At 39.7% G+C, this 25,440-nt stretch overlaps 1 protein-coding gene across 4 annotated transcripts in view; it reads left to right on the forward strand.

Moving 5' to 3' along the window:
* Nucleotides 1–25,440, forward strand: part of htr4 (5-hydroxytryptamine receptor 4) — a 200,867-nt gene that overhangs the window by 32,714 nt on the left and 142,713 nt on the right. For 3 of the 4 annotated variants that reach the window (XM_043703786.1, XM_043703788.1, XM_043703787.1), the window contains exons 2-4: nucleotides 5,283–5,501; nucleotides 7,902–7,983; nucleotides 22,746–22,892. In XM_043703786.1, coding sequence (XP_043559721.1) covers nucleotides 7,958–7,983; nucleotides 22,746–22,892 — 173 coding nt within the window. In that variant the 5' untranslated portion in view covers nucleotides 5,283–5,501; nucleotides 7,902–7,957. The remainder of the gene's footprint in view (nucleotides 1–5,282; nucleotides 5,502–7,901; nucleotides 7,984–22,745; nucleotides 22,893–25,440) is intronic. The other variant, XM_043703790.1, reaches the window with a different exon arrangement.

The following is a 25,440-nucleotide window of genomic DNA, read 5'->3' on the forward strand; positions in this document are numbered from 1 at the left end:
AGCTAAATGGGCAAAGCCTTTAGTAATTAAAATTTGAGAAATGTTGGTTGATCTGATTGAAACATATATGATTCACAGGCAGAGGCTGAGAAATGTTTCCACTTCAAGAAATCTTGAACAAGGGGACATATTTAAAGACTAAAGCAATATTCATTTAGAACTGAGATGCAAAGAAATTTCTTCTCCCAGAAAGGAATGATTGTCTGGAATTCTTTCCCTAAAGAGCTGTGAATGTCAAAAACAAGCAGAGAAATTGCTGGAAAAACTCAGCCGATCTGGCAGCTTGTGCGGAGAAAAATCAGAGTTAATGTTTCTGAAGAAGGGCCACTGGACCTGAACCAGATGTTGCAAAACCTACTGAGCTTTTCCTGCAATTTCTGATGTTGTTTTTGATTTCCATCATCCCCTGTTCTTTTGTTTTTTGTTTAGCTGTGGATGTCAGATCACTGAAAGTATTTAAAGAGGAGGGAGATAGATATTTAAATATTGAAGCATTGAAGGGTATGAGGAGGTGGCACAAAAGAGGAATTGGGACCTGGTGCAGATCAACCATGTTCTGAGAGAATGGCAGTTCAGACTTGAGGGCCCAAATGTCCTACTGTTTCTCCTATTTCTTATGTTCTTATATGACACAAATTTAAGGGCAGCACAATGGCTCAGGGGTCAGCGGCAGGGAGCCAGAGGTGATTACAGCCTTGGGTGTCTATCTGTGTGAAATCTGCACGTTCTTCCCGTGTTGGTGTGGGTTTCCATTGGGTGGTCCAGTTTCCTCTCACAATCCAAAGGTGTGCAGGATAGGTAGATGAACTATGCTAAATTGTCTGTAGTGTCCGGGAATGTGCAACTTAAGTGGATTAGTTATGCTAAATACAGGTTATGAGGATAGAGTTGGGGAGGTGGGATGCTCTTCAAAGGATCGGTGCAGACTCAGTGGACCAAATGGCCTCTTTCTGCATTGTAAGGATTCTATGATCCTAATCAGAGGGAAGGAAGTAGATGGTGAAATCTTTACCCCATACCGTCCTGTCTGACCAAATAGATCCCCTTCCTTGTTCTTTATCTCTAAAATTTCAAAGAACAAAAAGTAACATCATTGCATTTATTGAATTCTCAGAAGTGGGCAATTCATGAAAAAATTCTTGACAGCATAATTGCCGAGATTTGCATAATTCTCCCCTGTAGTGATGGTAATGAGATCAGCCAGGTGGACTGCATATAATATGAGTTCCCTGATTGGGGCTGTTAATCTGGTCCAATCATGAAGCCCTGGCTGTCAGATAAAAAGGGTGAGTATCAGAGGTATTGACACTTGGTGACATTCATTGACTCTAAATGAGGCAGTACTAAAGTCAAAGACTGTTCACATGTAAATGAATGGTGACTTGGTTACAGGATACCTGCATCTGTGGAATTATTTCACCATTCCCTGGCTGGACAGTATCAAGCTAAAGGGAATAATCTCAGATTCAGGAGTCACACATTTAGAAGTGAGCTAGAAATTTTGTCACTGAGAGCTGTGAATCTTTAGAAATCACTACCATAGGCAACCATGTATGTTCAGTCACTGAGTATACTCAAGGCTTTTGGACACAAAAGAAATTGGGGAATAATGAGGGAAAGTCGAGTTGATATATAAGTTCTGCTATACAATTTACACTTGTCAAATAGAAGAATCAGGAGTGCCTATTATACAAAATTATCTGCATCAAAAACACATGTAAAACTAGGGACACTAAACAAAATACTGTAATTCACAAAAAATCGTGTTAGGAGAACAGAGGTAAAAACTAAATTTTACGAGAGTTCTGCTGTATTATTCTCAGTGTTTAAAACTAAGAATCAGTGTAATAAATGCTTCAAAGGGATTAATGGGATTAATGATCAAACCTTAGGCTGGAGTATGCAGTTCTTTTGGCTGTAATGATCAGACCCCCTATGGGGTTCCTCACTTCATTCTGATCCCAGATGGGATACCACAAACTGCTAAAGCTTCTTCATTCACCCATCCACTTGGATGCTTGAAACAAAGCTAATTTAAAAGAGAATGCTTTTTTTTTGTGGATATCTTTCGCCCAAACCTATATAAACTTGTGTTTTAAAAGCAGCCAATTTAACCAGGCTTCTGTGAATTAACAAAACTAATGAATTTACTACAAAACAAGAGAAAAATTGGTAGTGAACACACATTGACTCAGATTAGAAATAAGTCAGTCCGAAAAGATGAAAGTATATGAATAAAGAACCAATTTCTAAGTTGTTTGTGAAGAGTGGATTGTTGAACGTTGTGGCCATTGCAGGAGATGTTACCCATAGATTGATGATCGTGGTGGAACAGAGATTTTTTTGAGAGTTTTTTTCAGTGTAAATTGAATGAAGTTCCTTTGCCCTTTTTTTTCAAACTGGCTTGCAGCACTCAGAGTGAGCATGGGTATTCTTTTAAATGCAAAACATGAATAACTAGGGGATAGTTCCTGACTGTGACCTTCACGCACACTACAACTGGAAGCCAGGATGGCGTATGTGCAAAGTATTCAGTCCCACGAGTCCACTCCAGTAAAGTTACAACCCACTTTTTAACTCCATCCTTTTGTGTGTTTGGAAGATAAAACAGACATATTTTCAAGAGATAGCTTTTTGCCAAGGGAGGGAAAGTTTGTCAGCAATCCCCCACCCCCGTCTCGCTCCTTGTTTTATCTTGTTAAGTCTCTCCCTGTTTGATATTTTCATGACAATTTACATGTGTGTCTTTCTATGACATTCACATTGAACATTTCTAGACAGTTACTGCAGTTTTGTTTTGGTAGCAATCCTTTTTAAAAACAATACATTTTGGAACTAAAAATAAGAAATGTCTATCAATAATGTGGAGTTCTAATCCATCATCATTACAATACCTGATGTATTCAGGTCCAACTGTATCCTTAAACATCATCCACAAATATGGACTACCAGCAGTGTTTGCTGACTGTTGATCAGGATTGGTTGTTATGTTTACCTTTCCCTCATCAACAAATTCTTGGACCAATTCTAGGAGCTTTACTGACATCATGTTATGTTCAGTTCACTCAGGATCATGGAAATGTTTTATTTGGCATGATTCTTTGCCAGTCCAGATTGTGTATTTACCCACTGATTCACTGGGAGCAGATCTGACCCTATATATAGAATACCTTGTTCAATGTTATCTAGATCATATAGTTTGGAGAAAATCTTCAATAGACTAGTATTTTACCTATTATCCTAAATCCAAACCTTCAACTGTAGTGACATAATGCAAAAATAGAAAAAAAATCAAACTTCAAGTAAGTGTGATTAGCAACAAATCAGATAATATTGATAAAATATTGATTCATGCAGATGGGGAATAAATCATAACTTGAAATGTTGAATTCTACAAAGTATTAGTATTTTTTTGCTGTCCAGTTATGTCCCTGCAGTTGCTATAATGGTGACCAGTCTCCTCACTGTTCTTCAGACACAGTGCAATAATGGTCAGTCATAATTACACCCACATTAAAGATGCTACATTAATTTCTCAACTGCAATGTAAAGATGACAGAAAACATTTGTAGTACTTAAAGACTATTTAGTAGCTTTACTTTTCCAATTAAATAGAAATGTTTTTTTTTATCCCAGTAGTTGTTACAAATTATTCAGATGATAGGTTTCTTTGTTGGAGCAAATGTAAACCCAAAAGAAAATATCTAGGTGAATGTAATTAAAAATATCCATAACAGTTTTCAGAAGGATGATTATACTCGATTAACCTAGTAAAATTGATTAAGATAATATCAGGCATGATGGATGGAGGTTATGAAGTGGACAGAGTGCATTGGAATTTCAAGAAATTGGTCATTCTGATAAAGTAAAGAAGATGAAATGGTGTAGATTTAGTAGAAGAGTAAAGGTGGTTAGTTTTGCAGGTTAAACTGGTGAGGCAAGAACCACAGTCTACTAATAACCTTAGGCATTTGGAAGTAGTTTCAGGACACACCAATCTGCATTAAACATTAGAGAAGGCAAAGTGGTAGCCTTCTATGAACTACTCACAGACTGTATGGTGATTGTACCGACACTATTGACATCATTCTTTACCACATTCAAGTCATCTGAGGTAATTGACGCCAACATTAAACTGTACCTCAAGTAGATAAGGTCATGAAGAAAACTAAAGTAAGATTCGTAATGGGAAGTACAAATTGTTATAGTTAAGAGGTAAAAATGCATCTAGTACAAATGGTTCTAAATGGGTTATCAGATCAAGTGATGAAGAGCTTATGTTTGAAACATCGACTCTCCTTCTCCTCGAATGCTGCTAGATCAGCATGCTTTTCCACCGCCACACTTTTTGCGTCAGATCAACCATATGTAGTATTTGATATTCAACTCCGTTGCAATCAAAGGAAGTAAATTTCAAAGAGCATACAATGGATAGGCAACGTAATATTAACCAATTTGCACATCCACCTAGAACAAATTTCTATATCAAGATGTCACGTTAAACCCATGTAAATCTTGATAAAACTCATTGTAGTGTGCAGTTTTGGGCTCCACATTAAAGAGAAAGGATCATGAGGCAACGGATAAAGCTAGAATGACTTATTGGAATAATTCCTGTCAGCTCCATTATTAGAACTATACCATGTTATATCCTAAACAAAATTTAGCAAATGCTGATAATCTGAAAGAAAAACAGAAAATACTGGAATTATTCAACACGTTTGGTAACATTCGTGGAGAGAGAAACATGTTTCAGTTAATAACTTCCATCAAAACTGAACAAAAGTCTGTGTCTCTCTGCACAGATATTGTCAGACCTGCTGAATATTTCCAGCTCTCTTTTTATTTGGTACATTATGAGTATTCCATACACATCATCTTAAGTAAATGGGAGGAAAATTCTCTTGTCACTGTTGTCCTGTTTGCACTTAAAAATAGAATTGTAGTGACATCAGAATTTTGCTTTGTTTGATGAATGTAGAATTCTGTGGCTGGTAAGATGTGATTTAATGTTGTTTTGTCATTGATCCTGACTATGGTGAGACCTCGCAGTACCTGCGAGAAGATTATTAAAACTCTGAAATCTCTCTAACCAAAATACGACTGAAATTATGTTAATTAGCAATTTAAAAACTGAAATGAATGCAGTTTTATTAAGCAAGGACGATAAGGGTTACTGAAGGAGATAGATTAATTTAAGATACAAAATGTTCATTATGTAATGATTTGCAAAGCAGGCTTGAGGAGCTGAATGTTATTTCTCTTCCTGTGATCCTTCCTAGAGCATTATACGACTGCAAGTTGGAATTAGGTGACAACGTTAAGACTTCATTTACTTGTCCATTCCATCTGACTACTGTTAATACCTACACCCATCCATAACATACCATGATTGGTGCCAATGTGGAAGCAATCAGTTCCAGTGAAAATTAAAGACGTCTTCAGCTTCAGTCAGAAAAAGATGAGTCGAGTTTTGGATGGTAGTTTTCTGACAATTCCTTGTAAGTTTTAGGTATTAGCAATTTCTAAATTGAATGTACTTGCCGATGTATTTCAAAGTATGTTGCCTATTGCTCCAAAATGATGCCAGTCCCAGTACTGCTCTTACCATAAGACAGTAACAAATAGGAACAGGAGTAGGCAATTTGGCCCTTCAAGCTGCTCCGCCATTCAGTAGGGTCATGGCTAATCCAACATTCCACACATTCACTTTACTGTCCTTTCCCCGTAAATCTGAATTTAGCCCAGCTTTTGGGTTATCGCTGACTTTGACCTCTGTATGTACTTTTGCTTTCAGCTTAATACTGTCCTTAGCTTCCTTGGGTAATCATGATTGGTCTATCCCCCTCTTAGAATCTTTCCTCCTTACTGGGTATAATTTTGCTGAGAGACATGAATTACCCTTTTAAATGTCTGCTACTGTTTGCCTGTTGTCATTCCTGCAAATTTATCCACCCAGTTCACTTTAGCTAATTGTATCCTCATTTCATTGTAATTCCCTTTATTTAAATTAATCACGGTTGTTTCTGCCCCAGGTTTCTCATTCTCAAACTAAATATCATATTACGATCACTACTCTCTTGGGTATCTTTTACTCAGAAGTCATTTAATAAACTTGCCTCCTTACCCATTGCCAAATCAAGATAGCTTGCTCCTTGGTTGGCTCCATGATGTATTTATTTTGGAAACTATCCATAATATATTGATCGTCATAGTTACCCTTTCCAATTTGCTTAAACCAATCAACATGAAAATTAAAGTCATCCATTATTATTGCTCTATTCTTTTTACATGCACCTATTATTTGTTCATTTATGGCCTTTCCCACAGAATGGCTACTGTTTGGAGGTCCTATCTCTACCAATGTCTTCTTTTCCTTGTTTTTTTTTGCCTCTGCCTACATCATCAAAGCCTAGGTCATCTCTCACAACTGTCTTCATTTCATCCCTTATTAACAGTGCAACCCAACATTTTTTCTATCCCTCCTGCTTCTCAGAGATGTCAAGTATCCCTGAATGTTAAGGCCCCAGTTTTGATTTCCTTGTAATCATGGTCCTGTAATGGCTAAAATGTTATATTCATTTATCTCGATTTTTGCTATCAGTTCGTCTACCTTATTCTGGATGCTTCATACAAAGCCTTTCAGTTTGTTTTATTTTCAAGTTTTTCTATAATTTTATAGTTACTTAGTAAAAAAATGACCCAACACTATCCCACTGTCAGATGCTGCAGACCCTTCATATTTGGCCTTCTACTCAAATTTCTACAACTCGATCATCAAGCTGATGATTATGGAGTGTTTATCAAGCTTCCAATTTTCTAGTTGTATTCTAATGAGTTTGCAAGTACAAAATCAACTGGTCCCCTAATTCTTTTAGGTAGCCAGTGTATACGTGCAGGCCACTGCCTGCCTGAAAAATGCTTCAATGAGAATCAGCTTGATCATTTAATGTTTTCCCAGTCCATCATCAAATTATGGTAAAGCATGCTTCTTTTACCTTCTTGAGACTGATTTACATGTGTTTCTCACTTACCTGTGATTTTGTCCTGAGCGTTCTAGTGACTGTTTTACTTGTGCCCCATGTTCAGTTTCTTATTGTAGCTGTTTCCCAAAGTTTCAAGAAGTTACTCTTACAAGAAGCAAGAGATATATCTGGGAAAAGCCACCCCCACAAATGATTGAGGTTGACTGAAATGGCTCTGCAATTGGAAAAGCATAAGACATTTTACTCTTGATTTATATTACAGCATGATTTTGCAAATCGTTAAAGTGCAGATAGAAAACAAGTCCCCGATCTTGAATAGTCGATCAATACTGGCATAGAACCCCTATTTGCAGATGTATGCAGCCAGCTCTCAAAACTTTTGCTAATGTGGAGTCTAAATGTCCCACTTATCTCTGCCATAAAACTGAACAGCAAGTGGTGAAAAATGTTAATGCTGAAGATAATAGGTTCAGTTATATACCAGATGTTTTAATGTCATTTATTTGTTTTGACAGATAAAAATTCAATACAAAACACCAGCTGTGAAAACCATGTGCCTAACACTTCATTCTGCATGTGAAGCACTTTAAGATATCTCTAAGATATGATGAAACAAGATTTAACTCAACTAAGGCTTCATTTAATGAATGGGAAAATATAAAAACAAAAGATGTGCAGATTAAGTGAATTGGCCACGCTAAATTGCCCATTGTGTTCAAACTTATGAAGGTGAGGTGCAATTCGTCAGGGGAAATGTGGAGTAATAGAGTTGGGGAATGGGTCTGGGTGGATTAATCTTTGGAGTCAGTGTTGGGCCGAATGACCTGTTTCCACACTGTAGGGATTCTATGATTCTATGAATGATGTATTCAAAATCAGCAAATTTTTAATTTTCTGTCTTTGTATTACTTGTAGGACAAGTTATTCTGTATGGGCACTAAGGTCAGATATTTACATGTTGACTCCTTGTGATGGATGAAGCTGATGTAAATGAGAGGTATGGAAGTAATGCCATGGAGAAACTTTCCCAATTTGTGAAGTCTTTAGCAAATCATTGTGGTGTTAAACACAGGGTAGTAATTGCAAATCTGTGTATGCAACTCATGAACATCAAATCAATTAATCACCCATGGGTGATTGTTTTATGCATGTTTTCATAGAATCACAATTTATATGAATGATATAATCTAATAATTTGTAATTATTAATACTGTTACAACAGAGGCTGGACGCTTGCTCAAATCCCACAGTTTGTAAACTAAAATAAAAATACTTTTTTCAGTTACTAAAATGACCAACTGAATATCTTATCAAAACTAAATTTTCAACAGAAAGATCTATCAATGAGGTTTCTTAATGAACACAATTATGGATCTATTATCAAAACAAAATGTAATAATTTGTTAACATATACAGTCAGTAATATATATATATATAACTATAAATATCCTAATTACACAAAGATACACATTCTAGAGGAAAAGAGAAACAAAGAACAGATTTCTCTGCAGAGATTGGCTTTCTGAAGAAAAACATTTTGACCAATGCTTTATTCTTGAAAGCAAAAGAATGTAGCATGTTCCACATTCTGTTTCTGTGATGCTCTGGCCTTTGCGGTCAAGTTACTGGGCACATACAGTTGGAACTGAAGTCTTATAAACACAGATATTCAGACAAAATCATCTTGTGATGTTCTTTCAAACATTTTTAAAGAGAACAAATATGTTTCATCGTAAACTAATCTACAGGGGCTTCTTCTCAGAAATGGGACGGATCAGGTTGGCAGCTCGTTCACAGCAAACTTTCCTCTGACTTAGTTTGTTCTTATCAGGCTTCCTGAGTTCACCTTTAGTAGGCTTTCCTCTATCTGAAACCAAATATAACAAGCACATCTACAAGCCAGTTACTGTTCAAAAACATCAAGCAGTTATCGCCAGCAATATAATTTCGAGGGAAACCTGTACAGCACAAATCTGCAATGTTCACAGTGAATTTTCAATGCTTTGCAAATAAAAATCACTCCAGCATGTCCTCAAAACCTGAAATAAATTCCTATTTCCACAATCCTTCAAAACCTAAATCTTTCACGCAATAATAAATATAAAGTGTCTTTATTAAATTATCCTTAGTTTGTAGACTAAGCCAATGTTAATTCTATCTGCCTGGTAGAAAGAGGGCAAGCAAGTGATTTAGGACAGTATCCCAGTTAAGAAAAGTAGTGAGTAAAAATCAATGTTCCTAAATTCCAGGCTGTTTGAGTGGCCAATGGGGCATATATCCATCCTATTGTCTACCCACCTCTCCTGATCATAACTTGGTCTCTTGAACAGATGAGAAACAGACACTGGAAAACAATTTGAACTGAATAAATAAACTGGACAGGGAGATGGGATAGAGGCTGAAGGAGGGCCCAATTGCTAAGTGGATTATCTTTGTTTTAATTTTTCTGATGGGCTGCTTCGTTTTTGCTGGTTTTATTGGCCTCACAGGGGAATTTAGGACTCGCCTGTTTTTTTACTCACAATTTTTCTTAACTGGAATGCGCTCCTAGTTCACCTTCCAATCATTGAACTGTTGTAGACCCATCCTTCAGATCCACAGTAACAGATTCCTGCCACTGATTGGAGGCTGATGAGACCTAAGCATATAGCTTCCAGGAACCAAAGTCCCATAGAAATATGTCACTATATGAGAAGAAATGGCTGCATGACTCCTAACTCAATATAAAGGTAGGGCTAAGTTTAACAACTATGTCATTAAAAAACTAGAATTGAAACTTGATGCAAGTTTCTAAATTGCACATTCTAAAGCCGTCCAATGGATAATTGAGTGAGTGGATAAATTGGGGGCTGGCTGAGGGGGTCAGTGAGTGATTGGTTGCCTGATTTGAGATGGGGTTGGATAAGTAAGTATGTGGATGAGTGCATGGGTGGTTGAGTGAGAAAGTAGTTAGATGTTTTGTTAGGCAAGATGTGGAGTGAGTCTGTGAGTAGGTGGGTGAGTGGGTAAATGAGTGAATAATTGAGGAGTTGGCTGAGGAAAGTTTGAGTTGGTGAATGGGTGAGTGAGTTGATGACAGAGTAAGAGAGAGAGGGATTGAATGGAATAGGTGAGTGAGTGGGCGTGTGAATAAAGGAGAGAGTGAATGTGGGTCTGGGTGATGACCTGAGTAAGTAAATGACTGAAGGAGTAAATAGGTGAGTACGTGAGAGATGAAGAGAGTGAATTTGAGAGTGGGTGATAGGCTGGAATGGATGAGTGTGTCTGAGAAGGGTTTAGCAAATGAATGAATGAGTGATGGTTAGGTGTTATGCGAGTTGGTAAGTAAGTGAGTGAGTTGGTGAGTTAATGAGGGAATGAGTGTTTGGGATGTTGAGCGAGTGGCTGAGTACGTGAGTTAGTGCTTGGATAAGTAGGTAGCTGATGGAGTGAGCATGACAGAATGAGTGGGAGAGAGTGTGAATGAGTGAGTGATAGAGTGAGAGGGTGGTGGGGTGAGTGAGAATGTAGATGAGGAAGAGGATGAGTGAGTGAATGGATGTTGGGCTGAGTGAGTGAGTGATTGAAGGTGTATTTGAGTGGATGAGTGGATGTTTGAGTGGCTGAGTGGGTTAATGAATATTGAGTGTATGGGTGAGCTAATGGCTGGGGGTAAGTGCATGTGTGGGTGATTCTGTAAATGAATGGGTAAGTGAGTATGTAAGTGAGTGGGTTTGTGAATCAATGGGAAAGTGAATGGGGGATGAATGGGTGAGTGAGTGGAGAATGGAGAGGTGAGCAGGTAGGGAAGTGGGTGAATGAGATGGTCAGGTCAGGGGGCTGGTGGTGTTGGACGAGATAGTGAGATCTGGGTTTTGGGATTTTGTAAGGCAGTTGGGACAGTCAAATTGGGATTTGTGGTGGTGATTAGGAGGGGTAAGTTTTGATGCTTAATTATGACGGTTGTGGGATCCTGATGTGCATCTTCCAACCCAAGTTCCAATGTTGATAACCGTGACAACAGAAGTTTTGAGCCATTAATTGAAAATTCAAAGTCAAACCAGTGAATCTGTCGATTTGGACCGCACAGAATAAAATCGCATTCCATCATACTTTATGGTCAACATTTATATGTTGCAAACACATACCTGACACGGAATCCAAATTACATGTTGATGCTTTTACATTCTCAAATATTTGATTGAGCTAATCAGCCATTATAGGATTGGTTACTTTCTAAAATATTCAATCGACAAGCAGGCCTAACTGTGCACTAATAGTACTGATTCCAGATATTTTGATGGCTTAGCTGTAGTTTCCATGGTTACCAGTTTCACTGATTGGGTGTATCCACGGAAACAGTGGTCACTCTATCAGAAGGATATACCGGTAACAAACTTTCATGATCTTCTTCTCTTCTGTCCGTACTAGTCATTTTTCCATGTATAACCTCAATATTAAGTGAGAGGTTAATTGGGAAAGAGGTGTCTAAAACCATACGGGGAACCTGAAAGTAAGTTCAGTGCATCTGTCAGCAACATTTTCTTACAGCAGGCTCATTATCATTTTTATCCGGATTTGGTGTCAGTATCGTGGGAGTGAGGATGAGTAGGACATAATCTCAACTACACAATTAAAGAGCCAATAAAACAGATGGAGTTTGGGCTTGATGCAATAGAAGACAAGCAGTGGCAATGGATTCAGGGCATTAATTCTCTGAAATGTATCTCACTGAGCTTCTTTTGATGCTTTACTATGGTCAATGAAAAGCTGGGAAAAACAAAAAGATACAATTGCATTTCTATAGCCTCTGTCTCAGGACATCTCCAACAGTTTGCACTGTATTGAAGCAATATTGCACTGTAGTTGTTGTTTTAATCGAGGGTGAAGGCAATCTTCTCCAGGGCTTGAAGGAAAAAGCCTAATGTTTCAGGAAAGCATGGGAGGAGGTGATGCAGCAGGTCAACAGCAAGAGCAATACAGCATTACAATATAACAAGAGACTAGAAAATCTAGGGTTGTTTTCTCTGGAGTGGGTGGAGGCTAAGGAGAGCCTTGATAGAAGGCTTTAAAATTATGAGATGCAATAGCTAGGGCTGACAGTCAGAATCCTTTTCTTCCAGAGTTGAAATTTCTAATATAAGGTGGCATGCATTTAAGGTGAGAGGGGGAAAGTTCAAAAGAGATGTGAGGGGCAAGCTTTTTTACACAGAGAGTGATAGGTGTCTGGAACGTGCTGCCGGGGTGGTGGTGGAGGCAAATGTAATAGGGATGTTTAAGGGCCTTTAGATAAGCACATGAATATGCGAGAAATGGAGGCATATATATAAAGAGCAGGCAGAAGGGATTAGTTTAATTTAGCTATGTTCTGTATGCTGGGATTCAGTGTAGGCACTGCCTTATAAACTAACAAGGTCAAGCAAATTCATTCCATTCAATAACTGTGCAATGTCAAACCAACTTGGATTCGCTCCTCAAGGCATTTACTTTCCAAGCACACTCACCCTTCTCTTTCTCATGTCCCTATCCATCCATTGATTGCTACTGCTCACCTGGATCCTTAAGCAATTTTAATTCCTTTCATTAGAGTCACCCTCCCCAGGTATGCTGCATGCACTGGATGAACACATGTTCTTACAGGTCTGATCTTTCCTTTATTGAACACAGAGAGAATAAAACATGAGACCTCACAAGTAAAAACTCAAAAGGAGGGAAAGCTGGAGACAAGTGGTCATTTTTTCATCTCCTACAGTCAGTGATTGGGAGATGGAAATCTCCCAGCCTTCTGGCGATGCAATTAAATATCAGCAATCCATTTGTCCTATAACATTTAATCATCTGGACTTGATTCAGAGGCAAGTGGAATAGGATATTGTTCATAATGATGAGTTGCAAAGCACTTACCAGCTCATTTCTAATTATAATTTCTCTGTGCCAGGACCTGCTTGCATGCAAAGATCTCATGGACACAGAATTCTCTGAGGAGAGGGTGGCGTAATGTGATGTCACTGGCTGTTATCCAATAGCCCAAGTTAATGCTGTAGAAACATGGCAATTGGTGGAGTTTAAATTTGATTAATAAAATTTGAAATTAAAAGCTTGCATCAGTTATGATGACTACTGAAATGAAATAATCATTGAATGCTGAAAAAACTCCAGCTTATGACAATTTTAAGGAAAGAAATTTCTCCTCGCTGTCTGGTCTGGCCCACATGTGATTCTAGATCTGTAGTAATAGGGTTGGTTGTTAACTACACTTTGAAAGCGATTTTTGAGAAGATTTGTAGCTAAGGCTGATGATAAGTATTCAAGTTAGCTCGTGAGCTTGAAGGTTTGTTTTCAGACATTTCATCACCATACTAGGTAACATCATCAGTGAAAGTCTCTGGTGAAGTGCTGGTGGTATGTTCCACCTCTCTATTTATAGGTCTTGGTTTCTTAAGGTGAGTAATGAAACAAGCAGACACAACGCAATCAAAAGCTATAACCACATTACCTTACATCAAAGACATGTCAGAAATGACTTCCAGACTACTCAGACCCCTTAGCATCATGGTAGCCCACAAATCTACCAACACACTTAAACAATGACTAATGAACCTAAAAGATCCAACAGATACCACCAGCAAACCTAACATCATTTACAAGATACCATGCAAGAACTGTAAAAGAAAATTGGACAAATCAGCAGGAAACTTGCCACCAGGATACATGAACACCAACTGGCCACCAAAAGACACGACCCAATATTACTAGTTTCCATATATACAGACAAAGAAGGACACCACTTTGACTGGGACAACACACGTATCCTAGGACAGGCAAACCAAAGACACGCACGATAATTTTTAGAGTCAAGGCACTCTAACCAGAACTCCATTGATAAACCCATTGATCTAGACCCTATCTACCTTCTCTTAAAAAAAAACGGAAATGACATCATCCACCTTAAGAAACCAAGATCTGTAAATAAAGAGGCAGGACTTACCACCAGCACTTCACCAGAGACTCTCACTGATAATGTTAATTAGTATGCTGGGGTGTCATGGTGGCTCAGTGGTTAGCACTGCTGCCTCACAGTGCTAGGGACCCAGGTTCAATTGCAGCCTCAGGCAACTGTCTGTGTAGAGTTTGCACATTCTCCTTGTGTCTTCTTGGGTTTCCTCTGGGTGCTGTGGTTTCCTCCTATAGTCGAAAGATGTGCAGGTCAGGTGAACTGGCCATACTAAATTGCCTGTAGTATTAGGCACATTAGTCAGTGGGAAATGGGACTGGGTGAGTTACTCTTCGCAGGGTTGCTGTGGACTTATTGGGCCAAAGGGCCTATTTCCACACTGTAGGTAATCTAATCTAAGAGCGTCTGGAAACAAATCTTCAAGCTCAGTGAGTTTACATACTTACCCTTCAAAAGGCTGAACAAGGCATTTACTTTGAACGCAGTTAGGAATGAGCAACCATCACTGGCCTTGCCATGGGCCCCCACATCGCATGAAAATATAAATTTAAGTTTAGGAAAGAAACTAATTTCTTCAGAAATTATCTCTTTACCACACACATACTTACCATTCATCAGCTCAGATACTTGTAATTTAGTGGAGCCAGTTCGATAGATATTTGAGTTTTCACCTGGTGACTCACACTTCAGAATTAAAGAAGAACAGATGGTGATGTAAAGTCCACACTGGGGGCTGTAAATCTCTCCAAGCTGCGCTCAGCTGGACACAGATGCTGTGCCTTTGAGGTGCTTACTGGGTATTGGGGGATATGGGGGCAGCAGGAAAGGAGGCAGTGGCAATGAAAGCGACATTAATTGCAGAAAAGCAGAAAATGTGCCATGTACCTTATAATCACTTTGACCATGATTGCAGAATATAGGAGCAATAGCAAGTATGAGTGGGCTGATGCCACTGTTTGTTAAGTTTATTTTGCTGTGTGTTCAGTTCAAGTCACTGGGCATTGTCTTGATGTGTTCTTCTATGGATAGAGTGGCCAACTTCTTTGCAAATCAAATGTAGCAATCAAGTGAGTCCATGTATGCCTCATGGCCACACACACTCAAAGTGGCAATGTTAAGTACAAAACAGATACCTTAAACAATGACAGACTGACTTCTTTGATTCATTCATGGAACAAGGGCATCGACGACTGGGCAACATTTATTGCCCAGAGGGCAGTTAAGAGTCAGCTACATTGCTGTGGGCCTGGAATCACATGTAGGCCAGACCAGGTAAGGATGGCAGTTTCCTTCCTGAAAGAACATTTTTGACAATCACCAATGGATTCATGGTCATCATTCGATTTTAATTCCAGACTTTTAAAAAAAGTTAAATTCAAATTCCACAATCTGCCATGACAAGATTTGAACTAAGTTCCCCAGAACATTATCTGGGTCACTGGATTAACAGTCCAGCAACCTAACTAGATCATTACCTCCCTAATGATCTATGCCAAAGTTCCAAATACTTTGTACAAAAATACATATTATGAAAATGAGTAGATTATTTGACCCCATCAGGCCTACCTCACCATTCTAAAAGATCATACAAAAACCTCATGGACAGGGAATTCTCAGAGGAGAGGGTGGCATAATGTCATGTCATTGACCTAGTTATCCGGTATTCACAATCCTGCCTATCCCTGATAATCTTTCTCCAGTAGAATGGTAGCATTGAATATAGTTGGTCTGTGGGAGGAATGACAGTGAAAGGGGGACAAAGAACTGAGAGTATATTTAAAATGCTTTTACATCTTGCCAATTACTATCCTTCGAAAAACATTGAAGCAGTAGCCAATTTCTTGCCTCATTTCTCAGTGGTCAAGTTTGCCCCCACACACTTGCTGACAGATCAAACCTTCAACATCATCAACCAAGAGATTTGCAGAATTCAAAGCAAGGATCTTAACGGCTTACATCACCTTCTACTGAAGCTACAAGGTTTGTACAATGTACAAGCAGAAGTAATCGGGTTGGGAGAAAATGTGTTGGGAAGTTTCCATTCATGCATAGAGTGACAAGAAAAGTTCTTATTTTGTGCTAGCTTTCTCAGCCATTCTTGTTTGCTGACAGAAAGCCACCTTTAAACTTGTTTGATAATGAATGGGAAGACACAAATTGATAGAGACCCAGGGCCGACTTGTTTTGCAGCACTGCTTTGTATCAGCAACATTGTGAACATGGATGTCAGGGGCCTGCAAGAAGATTGGTCCTTCCACATAGTGCTCATATCAACCCATGTGTGTAAATGACATGAACCATGCACCAGTTGTGGTCTCACTGCGTCCAGGATGACATTGGCTGGAATCTTATGATGTGGGAGTTTCATTTCCCCAGCCTAACCTTGCAGAATCTCTGCATGTATTTCAATGTGTTCTTCCAGAAGGTGACCTCCTATGGTTGTTTGGAGAGTGGGTTCCTGAGCCCACTGGACCATTCTGTGAGTCTGCAGATCAGGATGGGTGCCAACCTGACATAGGGAGATGGGCAATGCTCAGACAGAAAGGTGAGGGTGAGGCTATCATTCTCGTGGATCCACCTTCGGAATACAATTCTAAACATCAGAAGGCCCAAGGCTGCTAGAGGCATTGGAAAGGCAAGGCACTCCTTTATGCAGATTCACTTTGACTGTAGCTGTGGCCTTTCCTCCATATAGTTACTTCACTTGAGGCATGGCACCTTCTGCTATGAAAATGACCCTCCCTCAGTGTCAGAGAAATTTGCCCAATAAGTTAGAGATCACAAAGCACAGTTTGAAGTGAAATTGATGAACAGTTTATTAATAGGCAATATCGCAGAAGAGAAACTGACTAAGCTGAAACAGTACACACAGTCTGCCCAGGCAATTGAGGATTGTCTTCCCAGAGCTGAGGATGAGACCAGTTTTTATAATAATCTTGTACAATAAGGCTAATTAAAAATGAGGAGAATGCAATGTATCTGGAAATGGAGTAATCTAGTTACAAGGATGCTAATTGGAAAACAGTTATCGGATGAATGTCCTGTTCCTTCACACAATGCAACATCCTGACAATATCGATAGTTCCATTCCTCTTCACAGGTAGAAGTGTTAATGTCTCCTCTGAAGTGGTGAGGTGCTTCCATTGTCTTGTTCTGGGAGCAGTGCTCTTGCTGGTGCCTTTCTATCTGACCTGCTCTTTGTGTGGCTTTGGTATTGCTGGGTTGTGAAACTGCCCTCGGGGCTTTGGGATAGCTGTGTTGCTCTGACATTGTTAATGAGCTTGAAGTGTCTTCTCTTTTCTGTGTGGGCTGTCTGGTTTGGCTTGTCAGCCTGCTTGGGCATTCTGGGTGTTTTTTTTTAGTACCATTGGCCAATTTTGCTTTTGTGGACCTATCTTGGGTTGGCAGGGTGGCAGATCTTTTCCCACACTCAGTCAGTTGGTGATTAGCCAACTTCACAGAGCTTCTACAATCATGGAAGGCCATTCTAATTCTGGGATGAACCTGGCAGTGTTCTTCTTCATTGCATTTTATTGACTGCTTGTGAGTCGCTGCCAATGCTGGGCCCTAGATGCCTAGCTACCAATCTTTCTGAGGAAAGATTCTTCCAATGTGAACAGCTGCTGGTGCAACATCTTCATCTTGTTCTTCCTCCTCCCCTTCTGCAGAATTGTCAGTGAATAAACTGCGCTCTGCACTTTGTTTCTCCTGTTACTCTGAGCTTCAATATTGAATATTGTTGTGCAGCACAGCAATCATTCTCAGCACACTTCGTTTCAGGTACTGAAGGCTAGCTTAAGATCTGTCTAAACACCTGAAGCACATCATCAGAATGCTGATAGCTTGCTCATTCACACATATAGTGATTGTGTAGTATTTATTGGAGTGCTATTGGGCTTTAGTGGCTAAGTTACTGCTGGGAGGTGATGGCCTAGTGGTACTATCATTGTTAATCCTGAGACTAAGATAGGTCACCTCCTATGGTTGAATGGAGGGTGAGTTCCTGAGCCCACTGGACCATTCTGTGAGTCTGCAGGTCAGGATGGGTGCCAACCTGACATAGGGAGATGGGCAATGCTCAGACAGAAAGGTGAGGGTGAGGCTATCATTTTCATGGATCCACCTTCGGAATACAATTCTAAACATCAGAAGGTCCAAGCCAGCTGGAGGCATTGGAAAGGCAAGGCACCCCTTTATGCAGATTCACTCTGGAGACCTGAGTTCAAATCTTTCAATGGCAAATATGCAATTTGAATCCAACAGAAAAAAAACTGAAATTAAGGGCCTGATAATGGCCATTGTTAGGAAAATCCCATCTAGTTTACTAATGCCCTTTAGGGATGGAAACTACCACTCATAACTGCTGTGGACTACATGTGACTCCAAACCCAACCACAGGAATGTGGCTGACTCTTAACCACCCTCTGGGCAGTAAATGCTGGCCTAGCCAGCAACACACACATCATATGAATGAATAAGAATGAATCAAAGACATATTGCTTGCTGAAAAGCAGTAATGCATGAAGGTCCAAAGATATCAAGGAACTTGGATAAAGATATCCCAGCAGCTGTCATGGAATCTGGCTGAGTTTCCAGAAATATATTTTCTGTGGTTGCACATTGATGGAGTGGAGGTTTTTGCAGTTCACAAATATTGCTGGGTAATTTGGGCAGGGTTTCTGGAATGCTATGTTTACAGTTAATGACACCTGTATATGTTTGAATCCAGTCAGAAACCTTGAAACTCTGAAATCTTAATGACCCTTCATTCTAACAAGTATCATTGTATAAAATGTCCATACAATTTCTGGCCACACAATTACAAACAACATTCAATCGCCAGTCCTGTGTATTTCTAGCCACTGACTGAAATTTCCTGGAATAATCTCCAACAGGGTCCTGGAAAAACAGAGAACACAAATGTTGAAGGGCAGTGGCTACTTTCATACCATGTTCAGGAGTGAGGAGGTCTTCTTTGAGGATGCTATAGATGCCTGCCCATCACCTAACATAATAATCTGTGTTAGATTAAAATAGCTGACATGCCCAAATTGGATGCTGAGATCACAAACTGCTGGCTTCTCAATGCACCCTCATTTTTGTTGATCTTAAAACCACCCCTCCAAACATACACAAATCATTTTACTTCTCAGTTTAAAATGCCCCTTAATAGTTTAGTTCCATTCAAAAGAAGACATGTAAGATAATGAAATAGTATTAGAGAGCATACGTAGGCTATACATCTCAACAATTGAACATTTAGTAGAGAATACAATAAGGCAACATGAGAGGGAAAACTCTTTGAGAGTTTTATATTTTATTAGATTTTAGTAAACTGTTTAAAAAGTAATGAGACGAGTTGTGTTGTGGGACAGAAAGAGAAACAGCAGTGAAATTGAGATCATCCAATACATTGTGTACAGGCATACTTTATTACAGATAAAATAACAAAATTGTGTCTGTTTTGAAAAGGTGAGGGTTCAGACACATTTATTGATTTTAAGAGGAATGGAGATAAAATTGAAAATGTGCATCCATTAGTTGCTAAGAACAATCTGGAATCAGTGGTGATTACTTTTGAAGTACCAAACAAAGTACATGTTAACACTTGGTTAAAAAAAAAACCTAGAAATTCTGCCACAGGCATAATGCAAGAGCTAAAAGATCCAATATAATGAGTGACAGCACATGTTGATTTCACACCCAGTATGTGCTGCCGCCATATTGAATCCAGTTTCACCATTGGGGTCTCCATGACTCTATGGTGCATTGTAAATATATTATGGAGGTAATAAAAACTGACAATCTGTAATGAGTACTGTATCTATGGTCGGGGAGGACAAGAGAGGTATAGAAATTAAGGAGGAATCTGTGATATACTTGAATTAATTAGCATTGTGAGGGAGCAAATATTAGTCATTCTAGCAAATTGAAAGTGGATAAATCCCCAGATGACAAATATCCCAAGATCATGTGGAAGCCAAGGGAGGAGATTGAAAGAACTCCAACATTAATTTTTAATCCTCTCTGACAACAGGAGAGGTGCTGAAGGACAGTTAATGTGATACCATTATTCAAATCAGGAAACTACAGACCAGTGAGTCTAGCATCTATGGTAAGGAAACTATTGGGAGAAAAAATTCTAGGGACAGAATTGTCCATTTGGAGAGGTTAAGATTAATCAAGGACAGTCAACGTGGCTTTATAAGGGGATCATGTCTGACATATTAAATTGAATTTTCTGATGAGGGGACTGGGTATGTAGATGAGGGTATTGCAGTTAGTGTAGTCTACATGGGCTTCAGTCAGGCTTGTGATGGGTCTGTATTGGCAGAATGGCTAAGATGCTAAGAATCACTGGGATCCAGGGAAAAATGGCAAATTGGATCCAAAATAGAGGTTGATAGTCAAAAGTTGTTTTCGTGACTGGAAGCCTGTGTCCCGTGACATACTACAGGGTTTCGTGCTAGCTCCCTTGTTGTTTGTTGTGTACCTTAATGTAAGAGCTGTGTGTTCATGGATGACACAAAAGTTAATGGTGTGGTAAATAGCAAAGAGGAAAGCTTTAGACTATGGGACAATATAATTAAGCTGATTAGATGGGCTGAACAGTGGCAAATAGAATTTAATCCTGGAACAAAACAAAGAAGTACCCACTGAGGGATGGGACCATAAGAGGTATGGGTATTCAGAGTGGCTGTGGTGTCTATATTCCCAGATCCTTTAAGGCAGTAAGGCAAGTAGATTTGATGGTCAAGAAAGCATATGCGGTGCTTGTCTTTATGAATCAAAGCATTGAAGATAACAGTAAGGAGGCTATGATGGAGCTGTATATAACATTAGTTAAATGGCAGAAGGAACGCTATGTGCAATTCAATTCACCATACCATAGGAAAGATATGATTGCACTAGAGACAATGCATAAGACCAGGATACTGCCTGGATTGGAATAATTCAGCTATAAAGAGAGACTAGATCGGTTGGGATTGTTTTCTTTGGAGCTGAGAAGGCCAAGGGTTATCTGATTGAGGTGCGCAAAGTAGTGAGAGCATAGACAGGGGAGATAAAGAGAAACATTTCCCTCTGTAGAGGGTCAATGTGTCAGCACCACAGCTTTAACATATGGAACAGGATGTTTAGAGGGGATTTGAGGAAAAATTATCACCTAGTGGAATGCAGGTACGTCGAACTCAGTGCCTAAAAGGGTGATAGAGGATGGAACCCTCAAGACATAAAGGACCTACTTAAATGAACATTCCTGATGATGGACTTATGCCCGAAATGTCGATTCTTCTGCTCCTTGGTTGCTGCCTGATCTGCTATGCTTTTCCAGTGCTACACTTTTCAACGCTGATTCAGCAACTGCTGTCCTCACTTTCTCCTGTTTAAATGACTGCATCACATGCCATAGCATTTAAGACTATAGGCCACAAATTAGCCATGGAAAATAGGGGTTTCAGGGATAGGTAGTTGGGTGGGCCTGGGTGGAATGCTTTTTGGAGGGTCAATGTGCACTTGATGGGCTGAGTGGCCTGCTTCCACACTGTAGAGATTCTTTGATTCTATAGATTCAAGAAACAGAGATAGTTTCCCAGGTGGGAGTTATCTCCCTGTCCTGCCTCAGATTCCCTCCTCTCTCTTTGACCCAGACAACATGATAAGAAGATTTAAAACATACCTTCTCAGCACTGGATCATCTTGAAAGTAGACTTCGACCAAAGTTGTCAGCTTCTGGTGACACAGTTCACCAGTGTCAAGGTACCTGATGGGGCGAGAATCACGTGGGCGGCACGATAGCTCAGTGGCTAGCACTGCTGCCTCATAGCACCAGGGATTTGGTTTGATTCCAGCCTCGGATGACTGTCTGTGTGGAGTTTGCACATTCTCCCCGTATCTGTGAGGGTTTCCTCTGGGTGCTCTTGTTTCCTCCCCACAATCCAAAGATGTGTGGGTTAGGTGAATTGACCATGTATTTTGCCCATAGTGTGCAAGGATGTGTAAGTTGGGTGCATTAGTCAGAAGTAAATATATGATAGGGGAATGGGTCTAGGTGGGTTACTCTTTGGAGGGATTTGGTGAGGACATGTTGGGCCTAAGGGCCAGTTTCCACACTATAGGGATTCTAATTCACATCCTCGCTTGCCTCTCAGCTCTGAATGAGCTGGTTGGCAGGTGATCTAGTAAGTTCCCTCACTGGTTGAGGGTGACATATTAGTGCCTGCACTTTGACGTAATAATGATGGGCAAATTCTGCCTGTACTTCAGACAATTGGTAATAAAATACAATACAGTACAAGGAACAGGCCCTTCTGCCCACCAAGCCTGTATCAATTCCTAATCCTTATTTAACCTACTACATATTGTGCATACGTGATTTCTATCCCTCTGTTCATTTTCGATTCATGTGTCTCTCAAAATACGCCTTTAATATTGCTATCATACCTGCTTCCACCACCTCCTCTGGCAGTGCATTCCAGACACCCAGCATACTCTGTGTGACAAATATTCCCCGTACTTTTCCCCTAAACATTCCCCCTCTCACCTTGAACCTGTGCCCTTCTGTAGTAGATAGTCAAAATATTTGACTATCCACCCTATCCATGTCTGTCATAATTTTGTAGACCTCTATCAGGTCACCCCTCAGTCCTATTGATTAAATAATAAACTTGTTACCAATCCAATTCTCTTCCATTATGCTATCTATCACCTTGCATCTAGTATTTTCAAAAATGTTATGGTCTATGTTCCTTTTTATATTGCATGACACATGTTGGTCAAGATTTGTAAGTGAAATTAATTAAATCTACTTTCTCTTTTGTTTTCAGTACAAGTGATGGTGAGCCACATGAAATTCCTGGTTTCTCTATACTACAGAAGACAGTTCTCATCACATTTCTTTCAGCTATTATGATGATGACTATTTTGGGAAACCTACTGGTTATGGTAGCTGTATGCAAGGACAGACAGCTACGGTGAGTGGCAATGTAACAATCAAAATGTGAGTCAAAATCGAAATCTGACACTGCAAGTCATTTTAGTATTTGTTGCACTTTTCTGAGTAAATGAATGACTGTGCTACATATGAATTAGCATAACAATATTTACTGAAGCATTTACAATATGCGTCAAGCTGTCATCAAGCTCATTCTGAAAAATACGTGCAGTTGCTATCCATCAGGAGGGCAAGGAATCTCTGTGAGCTGTGAAATGTCTCCATATGGAAAAATGCATTGGCTATTTTTTTCCCCATGGGCAATTTCAGCCATTCAAAAATAATTTCTGCAAGAGACTGGCAGTGCTGGTCCTACTCCATTCATTTAAAATGGAAGAAAATGCAAGTTCCAGCAAAATGGAACCTCCAGCCAGCCACCCACACTGAAGATTTCAGGAAACCGTAAACTTCATACAAATGGTGTTTACAAGATTTCATGAATATTCATCAATTTGACCCAAGACAATCTTCACTTCCAAATTGCACGGAATCCTCAAGAGGAATGAATTGGCCAAAATTTTAGTTTAGAGTTTCTTACGTTGTAACCACTCAGAGGTGAGATGTTATCAGACATTTGCTTCACCTCAATAGTACTTCAGTGGATCCCTACTAGCTCAAGTTTGGCTAATAACGTTTAAGGCATAAAAGCTGCAATTTCCCAAGAAGATGTGCAGGTCAGGTGAATTGGCCATGCAAAATTGCCTGTAGTGTTAGGTAAGGGATACATGTCGGGGTATGGGTGGGTTGCGCTTCGGCGGGGCGGTGTGGACTTGTTGGGCCGAAGGGCTTGTTTCCACACTGTAAGTAATCTAATCTAATCTAAAACTTGGAACTCCTGAAATATGCCCAGTGATATAGGACAGCAAGTAAATGTTCTCCTGGTCCTTTGACTAGAATTTCCTGATTCGCATCTGAAATACAGGGGAACACTAGTGAAATCAAGATCCAACCCACATTCTGACCCAGATCTTCAGTCACCTACAGCTTCCCTAGTTTGGGAATTTCAGGTTTATTATAGAATTATAGAATGTTAGGACAGAATGTAATGTAGATAACAGGGCTAATGCATGGTGCCCGGAGAGCCAGCAGGCACCCTGCGTCACCACTTTTAGAAAGGCCCAGCAAATTAAACACCATTCAAACATTAAACTGGGCAGCCCGGACTTTCCCAGAAATCAAACACCACTAGAATGGAAATCTCATCTGCCAAGGATGGGCCGATTGGTCACCGGAAAGTCTTCATTGCTTGGCAATGCCACCAGAGTGGCATCCACCTGAGGCCAGGATTACTAGCAGCATAAAACCGTTTGGTGGATATTATATGTCACCCTTCCATTGGATTAAATGCCCTCCTGCTGTAGAGTCTGCCATAGGGGATTACACTAAATTCCACCCCAAGAATTTTAACAGCACCTAAGGAGGTTTGTTGGCTCATTATATCCATTCTGTCTCTTTGTAGAGCAACCCACTCAGCCACAATTGCCTGCTTGTCTCTGCTTCCACACCCTGGTAGACAATGGGCTCCAAGTCATTATAAGTTGCTACACAAAAAATAAGTTGCTACACTTTTTCACACCTCCCATGCACGTTTTGCACAATATCTTAAATTTATATTCCTCAGACCCTTGCACCATCAGCTACTGGGAGTCGCTTTATTTTGTTTCAACCTGCCATGATTGAATGTTGAAAGTGGTATCCATAACGATAATGGATACTTTGCTGAATATCTTCCAAACTTATATAATTCTGGAATGGTTCCTGTAGGTTGGAAATAGCAAATGGTACCGCACTATTTAAGAAGAAAAAGAAAGAGAAATCAGGTACTACAAACCTGTTTGCCTTACATTATTGGTAGAGAAAATGTTAGAATATAAATGATGAGGCACTTGGATAACAACAATGGGATTGAGCATAGTCAGCATGGGTTTATGAATAAGAAGTCATGTTCGATTAACCTATTGAAGTTGTTGAGGATGTTTCTAACAGAATTGATAAAGAGAAATCATTGGACATAATATACTTGGATTTTCATGACATTTTTGAGAAGGGTCCCCACAAGAAGTTAGTTGGCAAAATTATAGCCCATTGTTTAGAAGGTAATGTACAAGCATAGATTAAGGATTAGCTAAAAGGTATAAAACAGAGAAGGAATAAACAGGACATTCTAACATTGTCAGGCTGTGACTGCCGGAGTACACCAAGGATCAGTACTTGGGCCCCAGCTATTCACAGCATAAATCAATGAAGTAGGTGGAGGAACCAAATGTAGTATTTTCCAAGTTCACAGATGACAAGAATGTGTGCTTCAAGAGGATTTGGACAGGCTTTAGTAAGTAGGCAAATACATCACAGATGGAATGTAATGTGAAAAAAGTGAAGCTATCCACTTTGGTAGGAAGATCAGATGTGCAGCCCATCTTCTCAATGGTAGGAAATTAAAGACTGTAGATGTAGAAAGGGCTCAGGGCGTCCTTGTTATTAATTCACTGAAGACTAGAATGCGTTCTATTAGGATGCCTATTGTGTGT

This window comes from Chiloscyllium plagiosum, chromosome 14 (assembly GCF_004010195.1).
Source record: "Chiloscyllium plagiosum isolate BGI_BamShark_2017 chromosome 14, ASM401019v2, whole genome shotgun sequence".
NCBI lineage: Eukaryota > Metazoa > Chordata > Chondrichthyes > Orectolobiformes > Hemiscylliidae > Chiloscyllium > Chiloscyllium plagiosum.